The sequence below is a fragment of the Anomaloglossus baeobatrachus genome, chromosome 4, assembly GCF_048569485.1.
Source record: "Anomaloglossus baeobatrachus isolate aAnoBae1 chromosome 4, aAnoBae1.hap1, whole genome shotgun sequence".
Lineage (NCBI taxonomy): Eukaryota > Metazoa > Chordata > Amphibia > Anura > Aromobatidae > Anomaloglossus > Anomaloglossus baeobatrachus.
In genome coordinates this window covers 121,342,089-121,362,838 of record NC_134356.1, presented here as the reverse complement: position 1 = coordinate 121,362,838, position 20,750 = coordinate 121,342,089, and the positions used below count along the sequence as shown (strand labels likewise).

Genomic DNA, 20,750 nt, shown 5'->3' with positions numbered 1-20,750 from the left:
TTGACGGCTGAGATAATCTGCCTCCCAGTTTTCCACGCCTGGGATGTGGACTGCGGATATGGTGGACTTGCAGTTCTCCACCCATTGAAGGATGCGTTGTACCTCCAACATTGCCAGGCGGCTGCGTGTCCCGCCTTGGTGATTGATGTAGGCAACCACTGTCGCGTTGTCTGACTGGACTCAAATGTGCTTGCCCGCCAACAGGTGGTGAAAAGCTAGGAGAGCTAGAAGCACGGCTCTGGTTTCCAGCACATTGATTGAAAGGGCTGACTCGGACGGAGTCCAAGTGCCCTGCGCTCTGTGGTGGAGACATACCGCTCCCCAGCCGGATAGACTGGCATCCGTGGTGAGGATCACCCAGGACGGGGCCAGGAAGGAGCGCCCCTGGGACAGAGAGGGGCCGAAGCCACCACTGAAGAGAGTTCCTGGTCTGTGGCGACAGAGCCACTAGCCTGTGTAAGGAGGAAGGCCGCTTGTCCCAACAGCGGAGAATGTCCAGCTGCAGGGGGCGCAGATGGAACTGGGCAAAGGGGACAGCTTCCATTGACGCCACCATTTGACCCAGCACCTGCATCAGACGCCTGAGGGTATAACGGCGGGGCCTCAGCAGAGAGCGCACTGCCAGTTGGAGGGACTGCTGTTTGACTAAGGGCAACTTCACAAGTGCCGGCAAAGTCTCGAACTGCATCCCTAGGTACATGAGACTCTGGGTCTGAATCAGAGTGGATTTGGGAAGATTGACCAGCCACCCGAATTGGGCTAGAGTGGAGAGAGTGAGCGAGACACTCCGCTGACAATCTGCGCTGGATGAAGCCTTGACTAGAAGGTCGTCCAGGTAAGGGATCACTGCCAACCCCTGTAGGTGCAGAACCGCAATCACTGCAGCCATGACCTTGGTGAATACCCGAGGGGCTGTGGCCAACCCGGAGGGGAGAGCCACAAATTGGAAATGATCTTCTCCGATTGCAAAACGTAACCAACGCTGGTGTGAGACTGCAATTGGCACATGCAGATAAACATCTCTGATGTCGATGGATGCCAGGAAATCCCCTTGGGTCATTGAGGCAATGACTGATCGCAGAGACTCCATGCGAAAGTGCCGCACCTGAACATGCTTGTTGAGAAGCTTGAGATCCAGGATGGGCCGGAAAGTACCATCCTTTTTGGGGACTAGGAAGAGATTTGAGTAGAAACCTCTGAACCGTTCCCGGGCGGGCACCGGTACAATTACTCCGTTGGCCTGCAAGGATGCCACGGTCTGTGAGAAGGCGGCGGCCTTGGAGAGGGGGGGGGGGGTTGAGAGAAAAAAATCTGTTTGGCGGACTGGAAGAAAATTCTGTCCTGTAGCCGTGGGAGATGATATCTCTCACCCACTGATCGGAGACGTGTTGAAACCAAGCGTCGCCAAAGTGAGAGAGCCTGCCACCGACCAAGGACGTTGCTGGAGCGGGTAGATAGTCACGAGGAGGCTGCCTTAGTGGCAGCACCTCCTGCCGTCTTCTGTGGACGCGCTTTTGGGCGCCAGCTGGATTTCTGGTCTTTGGCTGAGTTAGTGGACGAGGCTGAGGGCTTAGAGGACGACCAGTTGGAGGAACGAAAGGAGCGAAACCTCGACTGATTCCTGCCCTGGGCAGGTTTCCTGGCTTTGGTTTGTGGCATGGAAGTACTCTTCCCGCCAGTAGCTTCCTTAATAATTTCATCCAGCTGTTCTCCGAACAGCCGGGACCCAGCAAAAGGGAGCCCAGCAAGGTACTTCTTAGAAGAAGCATCTGCCTTCCACTCTCGAAGCCACAAGATCCTGCGGATAGCGAGGGAATTAGCCGAAGCCACCGCAGTGCGGTGAGAAGCCTCCAGCATGGCAGACATGGCATAGGATGAAAAAGCTGAAGCTTGGGAAGTCAAGGCAACCATTTCGGGCATAGATTCCCTGGAGAGAGAATGCATCTCCTCTAGAGAAGCAGATATGGCTTTGAGAGCCCACACTGCTGCAAAAGTCGGGGAAAACGAGGCCCCCACCGCTTCATATACGGATTTGGCCAGAAGGTCAATCTGGCGGTCAGTGGAATCCTTAAGGGAGGTGCCATCAGCCACCGACACAACAGTCCGGGCTGAGAGCCTAGAGACCGGGGGGGTCTACCTTTGGGGACTGAGCCCACTCCTTGACCACCTCAGGTGGAAAGGGAAAACGGTCATCAGAACCACGCTTCGGAAGCGTTTGTCAGGACAGGCCCTGGGCTTGGACACAGCGGCCTGAAAACTGGAGTGGTTAAAGAACACACTCTTTGTCCTCTTAGGCGAGGTAAACTGGTGCTTTTCTGCCAGAGAGGGTTGCTCCTCTGATACTGGCGGATTAAGATCCAGAACAGAATTAATGGAAGCAATCAAGTCACTAAGATCTGAGTCACTTTCGGACAGATCAATGGGGTACATGGAGTTAGCCTCCGAGCCCCCTGTAAAGGCATCCTCCTCATCCTGCGAGTCCGCTCTTGAATCAGAGCCTCGGGAGGAGGAGGGAGAGGGAACCCTACGTCTCTTCTTAGGAGGACGGGGTCTGGGACCTGATGATGAATCCTCTGTAAGCTCCGGTCCTGAGAGAGCCCTAGCAGCAGAGGCACCCTGTGAGGGGGGCTGATGCATATTCAGCAAAGTCCTGGACAGAAGTCCCATGGACTCCGCAAAAGACTGGGAGATAGACCTAGAAAAGGATTCTACCCAGGCCGGGGGCTCAGCCACAGGAGCAGGAGCAGCCTGAGAGACCACTGGGGGAGAGACTCCAGGCTGTGGCACTGCCAAGCTAGAGCAGGCATCACAATGTGGATAGGTGCTCGGTTCAGGCAGCAGGAGCTTACATGCAGCGCATACAGAGTAAAGCTTTGGAGCCTTGCTCCTCGTGTGAGACATGCTGCTGGAGTGGGGGCTCTGCCAGAGAATGAACCCCAGAGAGTATATCAGAGGTCCAAAAGCAGAGCCGGTTGTGGCTTACCAGACCGCTGTGCTGTGCAGAGCGGTGTTGTGTGCCCTCCAGATCCCGAAGCCCGGACCCCCAAACACAGAACCTCAGCAGGGATGCAGAACGCAGACCAACGCTGAGAGAACTCTGAGAAAATGGCCGCCGAAGCGAAGAGAGGGGGCGGGACTTGCATGAAGAGCGGGATCTGGAGAGCCATAGAGACCTACTGGGGAGGAGACACGCACAGCAGTGGGGAGTGTCCCTCCCCTGTGAAGAACGGCCGCCGGGAGGAGCCGCGCTGTCCCTCTGCATGAGTGACATGCTAGGGCAGTGAAATGAAACTAGGCCTCCGGCGAAGCTGGGGCCTAAATTTGAGCGGCGAGGCTGACGCGCAGGCACCATCGGCGCGGTTCTCGGGCGACAGCTAGAAAACCCGCCGGAAATGTCAGAAAATACAATAAGCACACTCTCCCCCAACAATAAAGCACAGGGACCCCCAATATAAACGTCTCAAGTACTTAGCTGCTGAGACGCAGGGCCATGTCCCTGGGGATGAGTGACCCGGTCCAGCAGGGTCCTGAAGGGCTGCGGATGGAGACCGGTCTCCTGCCAGGCATGGAGACCGTGCTGGCTCCCACTTCAAGCCAGAGCCCAGGAGGGATGGTGATGGAGCACGGCATGTAAGGCTCCAGCCTAGGAAATCAACCTTACAACACCGCCGACACAGTGGGGTGAGAAGGGACATGCCGGGGGTCCAGACGTGGACCCACAGTTCTTCAAACTCATTCCAAAAGGGAAAAATCATATGAGAATGCATGTCTGGATGTATGCCTCCTGAACACAAAGCGATAAACTGGCTGGGTCTGCTCACCAGGGGGTGTATAAGCTCAGAGGGAGGAGCTACACTTTTTAGTGTAGTACTTTGTGTGTCCTCCGGAGGCAGAAGCTAAACACCCATGGTCTGGGTCTCCCAAAGGAACGATAAAGAAAATTCATTTTATCTTTAAAAAGTACTCGTCAACATTCTGGGGCTGCCCTTGTATTTATAAAAGAGGGCAGACCCAGACAGTGATTTTTTTAAATATTAACCCCTTAACGACCGCGGGCCGTAAAACTACGTCCTTGCGGTCATAATGTTACTGCCTGCGGTCTGCCGGCAGCATCAGCTGATTTTCACAGCTGAGATGTGTGCCTGCTAGGCACGAGCAGAATCGTTATCTGCTCGTGCCGTTTAACCCCTTATATGGCGCTGTCAATATGTGACAGCGCCATTATAAGCGCGATCGCGGTAAACATTTCCTTACTGCCCGATACCGGAAGTCACGTGAAGCGATCACGTGACTCCCGATAGTTGTCATGGTAGCACAGGGTCATGTGATGACTCCTGTACTACACCTGACTTGCTTTCACTTTCGCTGTGCCAGCGGCACAGCAAAAGAGAAAGAGAGCGTATCTGCTGTTTACAGCCTTGTAGCTGTGATCAGCAGATACTGCAGAGCGATCGGAATGCTGATCGTAATTGCCCCGTCGGGGGACTTGTAAGAAAAAAAAAAAAAAAAAAGTTAAAAAAAAGTTTTAAAAAATTAAAAAAAAAAACACAAAACCTAAAAAAGTTCAAATCACCCCTCATTCGCCCCATTGAAAATTAAAGGGTTAAAAAAATAAATATACACACATTTGGTATCGCCGCGTTCAGAAACGCCTGATCTATCAAAATATAAAATCAATTAATCTGATCAGTATACGGCGTAGCGGCAAAAAAATTCCAAACGCCAAAACGATGTTTTTTTGTCGCCACAACTTTTGCGCAAAATGCAATAAGAGGCGATCAAAACGTAGCATCTGCGCAAAAATGGTACAGTTAAAAAAAGCCAGCTCGAGACGCAAAAAATAAGCCTTCATTGAGCCATAGATCCCGAAAAATGAGAACGCTACGGGTCACGGAATAAGGCGTAAAACGTGCGCCACTTTTTTCGGACAAACTTCCGATTTTTTTTTTAACCCCTTATATAAAAGTAAACCTATACATGTTTGGTGTCTACGAACTCACACTGACCTGAGGCATCACACCCACACATCAGTTTTACCATATAGTGAACACAGTGAATACAATATCTCAAAAACCATAGTGCTATTGCACTTTTTTTGCAATTTTTCAGCATTTGGAATTTTTTTGCAGTTTTCTAGTACACTATATGGTAAAACTGATGGTTTCATTTAAAAAAGTACAGCTTGTTCCGCAAAAAATGAGCCCTCACATGACCATATTGACTGAAAAATAAAAAAAAGTTACGTCTCAGAAAAAAAGGCGAAAAAAACGGAAAGCGAAAAATCGGCCGGTTGTGAAGGGGTTAAAAAAGTGCTCCCCCTGAAAGGGCGCGTGTTTAGCAAAATTTGGGTCCGAACATCCAAGCCCCATCCACAGCCGCTCAGTAAAAGTGATATCGTGCTTTCTGCACTAATTCAATGCTGCAGCAAACTTTAGTAGCCTGTTACTGTACGGTCACCAATCTAATGAGGTTAACCTTTGGTAATATCTTGGTAAACTACATGGCAGTGCTCAATCAGTGCAATATGCCAGATCATGCCCTTCCAGTGACTGGAGGATTGTAGGGATCCAACAACTCGGAATAAAAAGTCGGGCCATTTTGGAGAACATTAGGGACCCTACTGAGCACTTGATATATTTTTAGAAAAAAAACCAAATTAGTTTGGCGTTGCCCACCCTTGCTATATGAGAAATGGTAGCCCACGTTAATCATTGGTACTCTCTAAAATGTATTGGGAACATGATTTTGGGGCACTTACTAACATACAACAGTAAAATTGCAACACCAAAAAAAAATAAATAAATAAATAAAACCCCACAATTTTCAAAACTTTGACATTCAGCATCTACGATGGGCGCCATGCACAGAAATACAGGAACGTACACACCTTGGCATATTAACCCCTTAGTAACATATGACATACTAGTACATCATATGCTGGCTTTGTGACTTCAGTGCAGGCTCAGCTTTTGTTATTCAGCCATCATCTGCCTCTAACAGCTGCAGGTGATGTGTAGCTCTTCATGCGGCTGTTAACCTGTTAAATGTCACGGAATCTGACATTGGTATTTACAGTGCACTTGCACAGGGAGTGTCTTTATGTGCCCGTGACACAATCGTGGGGCGCCAATTGTTTCCATTGAAGGCCAGGGGTTTGCTGCAGACCTCCATGCCTGTGATGGTGGTACTCCTGTGAAAGCCAGCTAGCAAGTATCGTTCATAGGAGACTGAAAAAAGTTACACATTTGGCACGGTTATGTCCTAAAAGTCCGCTCTATCAAAATATAGGATGAGCCTGATCGATAAATGGCATAACAAACATTATGGCTCTTGGATGGAAAACAAAAAACGCAAAAACTGAAAAGAGCCATGTCGTTAATAGTTATCTGAGGAGTGTGCTGCCATGTTCCTTTACAATTGGCAACAAATGTCGCCCCAAACCTGCTCGATTGTATACAAGTCCAGAAACGTTTCAGGCCATAATAGGAGGTTTAGACCGCACAGTCTGTTCATCTGTTCATCATGTTGTACAAGCAACATGTGGACTGGTGTTTGAAAGAAGGCTGCTGGACAGTCATTTTCATTGTGAAGGCTTCTTCGTGATATTGACGACTTGGTCTCCAGACCAAATCTATCATTGTATCAAAGACAACAACAGCAGGACTCCTCACTGATGAGGACAGACCTCTATGCCAGCCTCCATTGCACGTCTTGCTCTGCACCATGATAGCTTTTGAAAGTAGTGGTGTGAGGTCAATGGAACATCTATAGCCCAACGTCTGGCTCATAGCCCAATGTTATGCAAGCGCCTTCTGATGGTTGTTCAGACATGGTTTTCTGCCTTAGGCTTACTATGTGACATCCAATTACAGTTTCAGTACAGAATGGATTAGTCAGGGAACCAGTAGTACAGACATTGCCCCATGGTGTACTGGAGACAACACCTTGCAATATGTCGCTTGTGTTACTGTGAGCAGTCTACCTGGGTTAAACTTGCAATAGGTAAGAACTGGTCTCATCAAGCACATCTGTGCATCATTGGTTGGCAAATGCACAAATAGCTGCCAGCAGAAGATCCTGACGTTGTGCCCAAGTGCAGGCCGTTCCACTCCTTGGTATGTTATGAACAATGCCACAACTAGTAAAGAGGGCCATATGAATAAGTAATATCAGCACCGATTAACAAGCAAGCCCATATTAAGTTTCAAAAATATTTTATCAATAAATAAAAAATAAAGTTTTCTCTGCTATGCACTATTTATATAAACTGGATGTAATTTAATCTAATTTATTGTATACTATTACATATTGCGATATTTGTTTTGTGAGTGCAGGCTCCCCATATCAATAGCATCCGTCAATTGAGGTGGTCCATTTGGGTTTTTATTTTTATGTGTTTTTTTATTCATGAATAACGTATTTTTGAAACTTAATATGGGCTTGCTTGCTGTTAATCGGTGCTGATGTTATTAATGGGGTTAAGAACATGTATTTCTTCACATTGAGTTCTCACTTTATGCTGAATAAAAATTGTGATTGGAAATTAGATTTCCTTTTCATGATTTGCAGATATTAACATGTCTAGCGCTCCTGTGATTTCTATAATCCCACAACTTTTCCTTCATGGTGTTGCAATTGCATTGTTGAGTGTAGGAGTATTACAGGTTCTCCTCCTGCAGTTATTGGTTTGGTCTTCCTCACAGACTGCACAGGGCTTAAATTTTAAGAAGGTGTTCAGATCTGTCCATCAGCTTCTTACAAACGCACACAAACACAACTGAGAGTGCTTTTTCCAATTTGAGGAGACTAATGGACAGGTCTGATCACATGTTCCTCCAACTACCATTTTAAAAATGGAAGCACTGTGCTGTGTGAGGAAGACCACAAATACATGGTCAGTGTTTTGCAAAAGGAGAACCTGAAATACAAGTGCCACAAAACCATGTCCCCAGCAATTGGTTCAGTAGAAGCAGCGTAGCAGTAAGGGTGATGGTCTGTAACCGCTTTGTCCAAACTACAGAGCCTCAAACCATGTACCTATATGAAGTGTGTCTTAGGCTATGTGCGCACGTTGCGTAATTACATGCAGTTACGCTGCGCCTTGTAGCGCAGCGTAACTGCATGCGTCCTGCGTCCCCTGCATAATCTATGGAGATTGTGCAGGGGCCGTGCGCACGTGGCGTCTTAGAGCGCAGCACTTCGGCTGCTGCCCGAAGCGCGCGTTCTAAGAAGTGACATGTCCCTTCTTCCGTGCGCTTTGCCGGCTGCCCCTGCTCTGTCTATGGCAGGAGCTGCATGCAGAGCGCACGTTCTCTGCCGGCACCATGCGCTTCAGAACGGAGCTTTTCCGCTGCGCTCTGAAGCGCACCTTTTAGGTGCAGTGCAGAGCGCACATAGCCTAAAGTTTACCCAATATGTACTGCAACACTTTTTAAGGCTTTATATTGCACAGACACAAACTTTGTTATGTACATAAAAAAAAAAAAAAAAAATTAATTAGTTTTGTGCATCACCATATTCTGAGAGATAACACCTTCCCTTTCCTTTTTTTATTGTGCAAGCCGAATTGAAATTTTTATTGGTACCACATTGGACTGCATAACATTTTGTGACTGCTTTCCATCCCGCCAACTACCGAAGCTCTGGGAGGAGGATGGGGGGGAGGGGGGGTGTGGGGGGTAATTATTTCTGAGGATCACCAATCAGTGTAGATAATCAATACCACAAATTCTCCATTCTGGTCATTAGTATGACGAGCTCCAGGATAAGAGTTATCACTAGGGATGATCGAATACCTCAAAAATTCTGCTACGCCCATATTCGATGAATAGGTCACCGCTATTCGACTATTTGTGAATATTCGATGCACAATGTAAGTCTTTGGGAAGCCCGAATAGTTGCCGAATAGCAACTAGTCGGGCTTCTCATAGACTTACATTGCGCATCGAATATTCGCATAGCTGCGACCTATTCATTGAATATTCGCGAAGCCGAATATTGCTGAATATTTGTGATATTCGATCATCCCTAACTATCACCAATCCAGCGGGTAGGGGATGACTGTTAGGCTATGTGCGCACGTTGCGTACTAGCCCTGCAGAAATTTCTGCAGCGATCTGAAGAGCACACGTGCGCTTCAAATCGCTGCAGAAAATGTCCATAGAAAAAAAAAAAGCCGATTCCATGCGCTCTGCCTGCAGCTCCTGCCATAGAGCAGGAGCTGCCGGCAAAGCGCACAGAAGAAGTGACATGTCACTTCTTGAACGCAGCGCTTCGGGCAGCAGCCGAAGCGCTGCGCTCTAAGACGCCACGTGCGCACAGCCCCTGCACAATCTCCATAGACTGTGCAGGGGACGCAGGACGCATGCAGTTACGCTGCGCTACAAAGCGCAGCGTAACTGCATGAATTACGCACAAGTGCGCACATAGCCTTAGACCACAACCACCCCTATAGAACCCGCAGGACCAGGCTTGTTAAAATGTTCTGATTATTCCATAGGTTAAGAAAGCTTCTCTAATATCTAACATGCTTTAATGAATATACAGAACAGATCAGCAAATATAGTGGTACATATTATTCAGCTGCCTTACTTTGTGTATCCGCCTGCTGCCTGGAACTCGTCGTCTCAAATACCGTTTTCAGGATAACACGCAAATCACTTGCAAAGTTAGTCTGTAGTTGGTCAGCAACGCCTGCAAGACACCGTACAATTAGTCCACATCCACGGCTGCATACTGATATGAGCAAGTGTCAGGAGACTCACCAGCAATGCATACAAAAAGACGATGGAGCATATCACTGTCACTGCGGTAGCGGGAACGCACTTCACTAAGCTTCGATCCCCTACAATATAAACAAGTCATTATTTCAACCCTTTTACTGTGGTTTTACTGGTTTTCAAATGTATCAGAATACACTATCAATATTACATGTTCTCCTCTTGTATAGATATGATCATGTGAGGCGGCTATCAGGAATGCTGACCTGACAAGTGCAGGAGAGGAGCCGGAAACACTGGTAAGTGGAACAAAACCAGGATGTATTTTGTGGGAGAGGTAAACCTGCATCCCCCAGATTTGTTTGTGCCAACAGGCCCATGTGTGCCCCTCCGCAGTGCTGTATATATCATCAGCAATGTTTGTGTCACCTCATCTATGTCTGTGCGCTCCAGTGACGCATATTCCTCCCAGCCCTCCCCAGTGATATATAAGCCCTCAATGTCTACTGTGAGGTCTATGCTCCCCAGTGATGTATATGCCCCCAGCCCCTCCTGTGATGTATATACCCCCCAGTATTCCCAGCCGACACAAACTTGGTAAACCAGTTGTGACATTGATTTCGTTGCTTATTGCCTAATATCACAGCCGCACAAAAAAACAAGAAGCTTCAGCCGCCACAGTAGGAGGGAGTTAATTGTTTGACCAAATATAGTAGGGTAATTTTCAAGTTGATAATGTCGTGCAGCCCCCGAACAATGGTAGAAATTTTTTAAATGGCCCCTGGCAGAAAAAGGTTCCTCAACCCTAGTCTAGAAGATAAAAAGGGAACCAGCCAAAATGTTTTTACTAATTTAAGCCATCAAAAAAAAGGCATCTCTATGACACCCTATTACGAGGCTTATTGACCAGTAGAGGTCCGACAATCCTACCGAAGAGCCATTACCTGCTTTTGCAGCAGTAGTATACAAATAATATGGTGGATAGATGCATCATATGAGCCTCCATAAAATGCCAATTTTCAGTTAAGGATTGGTGGTGCCGTTGGGGAGAAAGATTTTGCCACCATAAGGGGCAAGGCTTGCCAAACTGATGAAATAGAATAATATTTAATGGCTATATTTCAATTTCTATCAAATACATAAAAATTCTATTTTAGAGGAGTTGGCCCCTTTTAACAGCTATACTCAATGCAGATGAAAATAAGACTGCAAGTAATGTGCACACACAGCTGTGACACTGCCGTGTGTTCGCAGTGCTACAGGTGCACCTGTTGGTTTTACTCAAAAATATGCTGTTTATAGGAGATAATCGATGTCTGAGATAGCACTGGACCAGTGAAGCCTAGCGGGAGAGGTTTATGCATCCATTTACCTAATGGAACACCGAACGTGCACATTACGGAGCATTTCTGCAGGTCGTCTTGTACCATTCTGCAGTTTGACATCTTGGCTTCTTCTGTATTCAGAGTCTACGGCCACAAAACCTTGCTGTCCACATGGATAGTATGTACCAGGAACTGTACCATTACATGCACCAATGTTACTACGCGGAAAGTTTGTCCATGATGTATTTTGGAAGTTCTGCTCACTAGTAGATAAGAGCTTGGTAGTCACAGATTGGTCACTGTAGTCCGAAGAACTGGTCTCAGTTGAAATTGGCACAGTAGAGGACAGGCACTTGGAGGGATCTTCAGAGGAAGAGCACAATGCTCTCTCAAGGGATAATAACTCATCTTCAGTCAGTATGCACAGCAGCTCCCTGAGGAAGAAGAATTACTTCTGAATATTGTAAAGATCAGCCAGACTACTAACAACACATTTATGCCATAAATCCCTATGCAAATAGTATCTGACAAATCTCATTTACAAGTGTTACCAAGGGTTGTCCACCGCTGGTGAAATCTTCAAGAACTGCAGCTTGCAGGATTCTAGTGGGGTGTAAGCACTTTGCCACACAGTAGACTGCATCTCTCAGTAGACAATTGCAAAATGTGGATGAGACTAGCATACTTGCACTCACATGCCATCTAATTTTATATTTCCAGTCACTTGACTGCTTGGATCAGGCAAGCGGAGCCAAATCTTACTGGTGTGTTTATTACACATTAAGATTCAACAAGCTGCAAAAGATTTCCAAAGATGTCACCAGGGGGCAGGGACAACTCCATCTTATTTTGTTGAGGTGCTCCTTTCAGAGTTGAATTAATTTGTGATTATTCAACAATCACTATGAAGGAGAAGTCCCGTGTGGCAGATCAAATCTGAGTGCTCACACAGAGGGATTTGTTAGAAAGCATAGGTTCCGTAGTCTAGTCTGCTCTGTGTGCTCAGATAGGAGCTTTGCTCGGTTTTTGGGGTCAACTGAGGAAAATTGTGGGGGTGAGAGGGTGTCAAGACCCCGACCCCCCACCAATCTACAGGCAATTTAAGTACCTGCCAAATATGAGAAAAAAAAAACAACTTGACAGGCTGGTTTATTGTTAAGGTGTCTGTTAAAAGGGGGTTTTCCAACAAGCATAAGTTGATTTTAATCAATAGATCTTGGAATAATTTCCAAAATTGGTGTTAAAAAGCTCCTGTGCTGAGATAATCTTATATATGTGTCCCTGCTATGTACTGTGTAATGGCCGTGTCTGACTGTACAGGAACATGGTCTGATCATACCACCGCTCCTGGGCCGGAGAGGACATGAAAGTGTAAAAAGTCATTACAGCATGGGATCACAACTGATTCTTTTTGTGGAGATGCATAATTTCACTGCCAATTTTTTAATATTGTTTACCTCAAAGAAGAAGAGTGTGCTGTAAGGTCTGTATACATTTTTTCCCCTCTCTTTCTCCCCTGCCCAGGAGCGGTGGTATGATCAGACCACGTCCCTGTATGGTCAGACACGGCCATTACACCGTACATAGCAGGGACACATATATAAGATTATCGCAGCACAGGAATAGCTTTTTTTTCTTTTTTAAACACATCCATTTGTGTAAGAAGGGAATTTTGTTTACTTACCGTAAATTCCTTTTCTTCTAGCTCCAATTGGGAGACCCAGACAGTGGGTGTATAGCTACTGCCTCTGGAGGCCGCACAAAGAACTACACTTAAAAGTGTAAGGCCCCTCCCCTTCTGGCTATACACCCTCCCGTAGGAGTACGGATTCCTCAGTTTTAGTACCAAAGCAAGAAGGAGGAAAGCCAATAACAGTTTCAAAAACAAATTCAATCCGATAACAAGATCGGAGAACTTAAGAAACAACATGAACAACATGTGCACCCGAAAAACGAAACCCTAAGAACAAATAGGGCGGGTGCTGGGTCTCCCAATTGGAGCTAGAAGAAAAGGAATTTACGGTAAGTAAACAAAATTCCCTTCTTCTTTTTCGCTCCTAATTGGGAGACCCAGACAGTGGGACGTCCAAAAGCAGTCCCTGGGTGGGTAAAAAGATACCACATGAACGGGCTGTCAGACAGCCTCTTCCTACAGGTGGGCCACCGCCGCCTGAAGGACCTGTCTACCTAGGCTGGCATCTGCCGAAGCGTAGGTATGCACTTGATAGTGTTTGGTAAACGTGTGCAGACTCGACCAGGTAGCCGCCTGGCACACTTGCTGAGCCGTAGCCTGATGCCGCAATGCCCAGGACGCACCCACGGCTCTGGTAGAATGGGCCTTCAGTCCAGATGGGATCGGAAGCCCAGCAGAACGGTATGTGTGAAGAATTGGTTCCTTGATCCACCGCGCCAGGGTGGATTTGGAAGCTTGCGATCCCTTATGCTGACCAGCGACTAGGACAAAGAGCGCATCAGAACGGCGTAGAGACGCCGTGCGAGAAATGTAAATCCTGAGTGCTCTCACCAGGTCCAACAGATGTAAACCCTTTTCAAATTGGTGAACTGGATGCGGACACAAAGATGGCAAAGTGATATCCTGATTGAGATGAAAGGAAGAAACCACCTTGGGAGAAAACTCTGGAATTGGACGCAGTACTACCTTGTCTTGGTGAAACACCAGGAAGGGAGATTTGCAAGATAACGCCGCTAGCTCGGACACTCTTCGAAGAGACGTGACCGCCACAAGAAAAACTACCTTTTGTGAAAGCCGAGAAAGGGGAACCTCTTTCAAAGGCTCGAAAGGCGGCTTCTGGAGAGCAATGAGAACCTTGTTCAGATCCCAGGGTTCCAATGGCCGTCTGTAAGGAGGAACGATATGACAAACTCCTTGGAGAAACGTGCGTACTTTAGAAAGCCGTGCCAAGCGCTTCTGAAAGAATACGGATAGCGCGGAGACTTGACCCTTAAGCGAGCTAAGCGACAAACCTTTTTCCAACCCAGACTGCAGGAAGGAAAGAAAAATTGGCAATGCAAATGGCCAGGGAGAAAACCCTTGAGCCAAGCACCACGCTAAGAATATCTTCCACGTCCTGTGATAGATCTTAGCTGAGGATGGTTTTCTAGCCTGTCTCATTGTGGCAACAACTTCATGAGATAAACCTGAGGCCGCTAGGATCCAGGACTCAATGGCCACACAGTCAGGTTAAGGGCCGCAGAATTCAGATGGAAAAACGGCCCTTGAGACAGCAAATCTGGACGGTTTGGTAGTGTCCACGGTTGGCCTACCGTGAGATGCCACAGATCCGGGTACCACGACCTTCTTGGCCAATCTGGAGCGACGAGTATGGCTCGATGGCAGTCGGACTTGATTTTCCGGAGAACTCTGGGTAACAATGCTAGAGGTGGGAACACATAGGGGAGTCGGAATTGCGACCAATCCTGAACCAAGGCGTCTGCCGCCAGCGCTCGGTGATCGTGAGACCGTGCCATGAAAACTGGGACCTTGTTGTTGTGCCGTGACGCCATCAGATCGACGTCCGGCGTCCCCCAGCGGCAACAGATCTGCTGAAACACGTCCGGGTGAAGGGACCATTCTCCTGCGTCCATGCCCTGGCGACTGAGAAAGTCTGCTTCCCAGTTTTCCACGCCTGGGATGTGAACTGCGGATATGGTGGACGCTCTGCTTTCCACCCACGTCAAAATCCGCTGGACTTCTTGAAAAGCTTGGCGACTGCGTGTTCCCCCTTGGTGGTTGATGTACGCCACCGCCGTGGAATTGTCCGACTGAATCCGAATCTGCTTGCCTTCCAGCCATTGTTGGAAGGCTCGCAGGGCAAGATAGATTGCTCTGATTTCCAGAACATTGATCTGCAGGGTGGACTCTTCCTGAGTCCACGTCCCCTGAGCCCTGTGGTGGAGAAACACCGCTCCCCACCCTGATAGGCTCGCATCCGTCGTGACCACTGCCCAGGACGGGGGAAGGAACGACTTTCCCTGTGACAATGAGGTGGGGAGAAGCCACCAACGCAGAGAGTCCTTGGCAGTCTGAGAGAGGGAGACAGTCCTGTCGAGGGACGTCGATCTCCCATCCCATTGGCGTAGAATGTCCCATTGTAGAGGGCGCAGATGAAACTGCGCGAACGGGACTGCCTCCATTGCTGCTACCATCTTTCCTAGGAAATGCATGAGGCGCCTCAGTGAGTGCGACTGGCTCTGAAGGAGAGATTGCACTCCAGTCCGTAGCGAGCACTGCTTGTCCAGTGGAAGCCTCACTATCGCTGAGAGAGTATGAAACTCCATGCCAAGATAAGTCAGAGATTGGGTCGGGGTTAGATGAGACTTTGGAAAGTTGATAATCCACCCGAAACTCTAGAGAGTATCTAGTGCCACCTTCAGACTGTGTTGGCATGCCTCTTGAGAGGGTGCCTTTATAAGCAGGTAGTCTAGATACGGTATGACGAAGCGTAGGAAACGCTGATGCTCTGGTGCAATCGGCACGTGGAGATACGCATCTTTGATATCTATTGATGCTAGAAAATCTCCTTGAGACATTGAGGCTATGACGGAGCGTAGGGATTCCATCCGGAACCTCCTGACTTTTACGTGTCTGTTGAGCAACTTTAGATCCAGGACGGGTCGATACGATCCGTCCTTTTTTGGGACCACAAACAGATTGGAGTAAAAACCGTGACCTTGTTCCTGAAGAGGGACGGAGGTCACCACTCCTTCCGCCTTTAGAGCGGCCACCGCCTGCAACAGAGCATCGGCTCGGTCTGGTGGTGGAGAAGTTCTGAAGAAACGAGTTGGCGGACGAGAACTGAACTCTATCCTGTACCCGTGAGACAGAATATCCCTCACCCAACGGTCTTTGACGCGTGACAGCCAAATGTCGCCAAAGTGGGAAAGCCTCCCACCGACCGCGGGTGTGGGAATCGGAGACCGCAAGTCAGGAGGACGCCGTCTTGGCAACGGTTCCTCCGGCTGTCCTTTTTGGGCGTGACTGAGACCTCCAAGAATCTGAGCGTCTCTGGTCTTTTTGAGTCTTTTTTGACGAGGCGAATTGGGACCTGCCCGGTCCTCGAAAGGACCGATAACCAGACTGACCCTTCCTCTGTTGGGGTTTGTTTTGTCTGTGTTGCGGTAAGGATGAGTCCTTACCCTTGGAGTGTTTGATGATTTCATCCAAACGCTCTCCAAACAATCGGTCACGAGAAAAAGGCAAATTGGTTAAGCACTGCTTGGAATGAGAATCTGCTTTCCAATGTCTCAACCACAGGGCCCTACGCAAAACAACGGAGTTGGCTGACGCCACTGCCGTGCGGCTTGTAGCGTCAAGAACAGCATTAATCGCGTACGACGCGAATGCCGCCATTTGCGAGGTCAATGGTGCTACCTGCGGGGCAAATGCACGTGTGACTGAGTCGACTCGCGCAAGCCCGGCTGAGATAGCTTGGAGTGCCCATACGGCCGCAAAAGAAGGCGCTAATGACGCTCCAATCGCTTCATAGATGGATTTCAGCCAGAGCTCCATCTGCCTGTCAGTGGCATCTTTAAGTGCCGCTCCATCTTCAACTGCAACCAAGGATCTAGCTGCAAGCCTGGAAATTGGAGGATCCACTTTTGGACACTGGGTCCAACCCTTGACCACCTCAGGGGGAAAAGGGTAGCGTGTATCTTTAAGCCGTTTAGGAAAACGCCTTTCAGGATAAGCGTGGGGTTTCTGGATTGCGTCTCTAAAGTCGGCGTGGTCCAGAAAAGTGCTTAATGTACGCTTAGGGTATCTGAAATGGATTCTCTCGTGCTGCGAAGCTGACTCCTCTACAAGAGGAGCTGGTGGGGAAATATTTAACATCTTATTGATGTTAAATATAAGATCATTAACTATGGCGTCACCATCTGGTGTATCTAGATTGAGAGCGGTCCCAGGATCAGAATCCTGATCAGTTACGTCCGCCTCATCACCCATAGATTCATCTCGCTGGGATCCTGACCATTGAGATGAATGTGAAGGCCCGTCATAGCGAGCCCGCTTAGGCTGCCCGGGGCCATCGTCCGAGTCAGAGTCTTCACCCTGAGGTGTATATGCCCGTCCCGGAGCTTGGAGGTAATTCAGCTGAGGGGGACCAGGGGGCAATGATCGCACAGTGTCCGTGGCCTGCAGTACAGGCCTAGCTCGCAATGTGTCAAGAATTTGTGACATAGTGAGAGACATTCTGTCAGCAAAAGCTGCAAACTCAGTTCCTGTCACCTGGACAGCATTCACAGGTGGTACACCCTGGGTCACGTCCAGCAGAGGTCCCGACTGTGCAAGCGCCGCAGGGGCCGAGCACTGCACACAATGGGGGTCCGTGGAGCCTGCCGGTAGAAAAGTCCCACATGCGGTGCAGGAAGCATATAATGTCTGTGCCTTGGCACCCTTGCGTTTTACGGGCGACATGCTGCTGGCTCTCTGCAATGTGAGAGAGTCTATAGCCAAAGGGCGACCAGCGCTATGTAATACCAAGTATTTGTAGAAACAAAATACTAAGAATACTACTGGCACAAGAGGGGGTGAGCCCTGAGGGCTGCTTACCGCCCGCTGAATAGCGGGTAAGAGGCGCAGAATTCCTTGTCTGGGTCTCCCCGGCTCCCCTCTGCAGCTCAGCGTGTCAGCAGGAATGGCTGCCGGCGTCTGTGGAGAGGGGCGGTCCGTGGGAGTTTCCAAACAAAAGTGCGGGAAACAGTGTCCCCTCTGTGCCGATTGTGAGGGCTGGAGTATGTAAAAAAGACTCCAGCCCTCGGCGCTGATGCACTGGCCAGCGTCCCGCCCCTCTCCTGACTGGCAGGTCTGGGGGCGGGAACGAACGGAAGCAGGCCGCAAAAGCCGGGGACTCGAGTTATCAGCGCGGCCGCCGTAAAAGCGCGGGCCGCGCTGAAGTCCCCGGCGCACCACAAGTGCCAGCCGCGCCGCAGTCCCAGCGGCCGGCGCGACCGATTCCTAGAAGTGGCCAGCGTCCCGCCCCTCTCCTGACTGGCAGGTCTGGGGGCGGGAACGAACGGAAGCAGGCCGCAAAAGCCGGGGACTCGAGTTATCAGCGCGGCCGCCGTAAAAGCGCGGGCCGCGCTGAAGTCCCCGGCGCACCACAAGTGCCAGCCGCGCCGCAGTCCCAGCGGCCGGCGCGACCGATTCCCAGAAGTGTGCCTGCTTCAGCGAAGCTGAATGAGGCCATGGCACAAGCGCCGTAGCGCTGATGTCCCCCGGCGCACTACAACACCCAGCATGCTGCGGTGTGAGCGCCTGCACGGGGACACAGAGTACCTTGAGGAAGCAGGGCCATGTCCCTGATGTACTCCGCTCCATCCAGCATCTTCTCCAGGGGCTGTAGATGGAGCACGGTCTCAGTGCCTGGAGACCAGTAAATCCCACTTCACCCAGAGCCCTGTAAAAAGGGATGGGGAAGGAATCAGCATGTGGGCTCCTGCCGCCGTACCCGCAATGGGTACCTCAACCTTACAAACACCTCCGACATACAGTGGGGTGAGAAGGGAGCATGCTGGGAGCCCTGTATGGGCCCTCTTTTCTTCCATCCGACAGTCAGCAGCTGCTGCTGACTAAAAACAATGGAGCTATGCGTGCTTGTCTGACCTCCTGCGCACAAAGCTAAAACTGAGGAATCCGTACTCCTACGGGAGGGTGTATAGCCAGAAGGGGAGGGGCCTTACACTTTTAAGTGTAGTTCTTTGTGCGGCCTCCAGAGGCAGTAGCTATACACCCACTGTCTGGGTCTCCCAATTAGGAGCGAAAAAGAAAATATTATTCCAAGATCTATTGATTAAAATCAACTACAAAATTAACTTTTTTATGAAAAAAACAAAAAAAAAAAATACCCATACAGTAATTTTTCCTGATTCCTCTGTATTACAGCATAGACAGGGCGCCACCTTCCCAGCCGCTGGGCAGACAGGGCGCCACCTTCCCAGCCGCTGGGCAGACAGGGCGCCACCTTCCCAGCCGCTGGGCAGACAGGGCGCCACCTTCCCAGCCGCTGGGCAGACAGGGCGCCACCTTCCCAGCCGCTGGGCAGACAGGGCGCCACCTTCCCAGCCGCTGGGCAGACAGGGCGCCACCTTCCCAGCCGCTGGGCAGACAGGGCGCCACCTTCCCAGCCGCTGGGCAGACAGGGCGCCACCTTCCCAGCCGCTGGGCAGACAGGGCGCCACCTTCCCAGCCGCTGGGCAGACAGGGCGCCACCTTCCCAGCCGCTGGGCAGACAGGGCGCCACCTTCCCAGCCGCTGGGCAGACAGGGCGCCACCTTCCCAGCCGCTGGGCAGACAGGGCGCCACCTTCCCAGCCGCTGGGCAGACAGGGCGCCACCTTCCCAGCCGCTGGGCAGACAGGGCGCCACCTTCCCAGCCGCTGGGCAGACAGGGCGCCACCTTCCCAGCCGCTGGGCAGACAGGGCGCCACCTTCCCAGCCGCTGGGCAGACAGGGCGCCACCTTCCCAGCCGCTGGGCAGACAGGGCGCCACCTTCCCAGCCGCTGGGCAGACAGGGCGCCACCTTCCCAGCCGCTGGGCAGACAGGGCGCCACCTTCCCAGCCGCTGGGCAGACAGGGCGCCACCTTCCCAGCCGCTGGGCAGACAGGGCGCCACCTTCCCAGCCGCTGGGCAGACAGGGCGCCACCTTCCCAGCCGCTGGGCAGACAGGGCGCCACCTTCCCAGCCGCTGGGCGACTGGGCAGACAGTAAATGAAATACAAGTCCTGATTTTCACTCACCTTATTTTCTTCAGCAGACCATAAAATGGACTGAAAAGTTCACACATCTCTTCTGGCTGTTTCTCCAAGTTCAATGGGCCATCAGGAAATATTAGAAGCCCACTGTAAAAGATATCTTTCCATATTAGGAGATCCAAATATACAGAGCCGGTGTATATACATACACACACATATATACATATAAACACAAACACATACATACATTATATTTTATTTATTTTTTTTGCATGTAGCAAATTTAAGGAACAGTTGGGAATGTTCTGGATGCTAGAGTAAAATCTTTTGGTCAGCTCAAAGCTCCTCCTAAACACTTACCGTATATAGAAAACCCCATGGGTAGCAGCAATTGGGTAGAACTTAAAGAAAAAATGTCACCAGGTTTTTGCTACTCCATCTGAAAGCAGCATAAGGCTATGTGCACACGTTGCTTTTTAGTGTGCAGATTTTCTGCACATGAGAAATTATTAAAATAATATGTTTTCGCAGGAAAAACTGTTCTGACAAAAACACTCGCTTATCACAATTCTTTTTTTTTAAATGGATTTTTTTATGGCCATCAAGGGGGTTCCTGCTCTATACCCCGCCGCTCTCCAGCTGATGTTACAGTCAGGACCCAGCTCTCACTGCCCAGAGGGAAGCCAGCACCACTCCTGGTAGTTTAACCCTCTGAATGCTGTAATCAATGCTATCACGTCATTCAGGAGATAGGGAGAGAGATCGCTTACATCTCCCTGGCAATCAAGTCCCTGTAATACGATCACAGGAACCTGATCGCTGCCATGGCAACCCTGGGTCGTCACTATAACGACCCTGGTTACTGAGCTATGGAGAGCCTCACTAACAGATCTAATCCACTGCAGTGCTCGTGCTTGATCACTACAGTGGATTATATCCACAGAAAAAAAAATAAAAAAATTGACATGCTGCTTTTTTTTCTGCAAAAACATC

General features: G+C 49.6%; 1 protein-coding gene across 2 annotated transcripts in view; it reads right to left on the bottom strand.

The window, feature by feature from the left end:
• LOC142303281 (lateral signaling target protein 2 homolog) overlaps positions 1-20,750 on the bottom strand; it is an 85,536-nt gene that overhangs the window by 27,298 nt on the left and 37,488 nt on the right. For both annotated transcript variants that reach the window (XM_075344525.1, XM_075344524.1), the window contains exons 7-10: positions 19,803-19,904; positions 11,092-11,478; positions 9,765-9,844; positions 9,592-9,693 (exon numbers count right to left, since the gene is read on the bottom strand). In XM_075344525.1, coding sequence (XP_075200640.1) covers positions 9,592-9,693; positions 9,765-9,844; positions 11,092-11,478; positions 19,803-19,904 — 671 coding nt within the window. The remainder of the gene's footprint in view (positions 1-9,591; positions 9,694-9,764; positions 9,845-11,091; positions 11,479-19,802; positions 19,905-20,750) is intronic.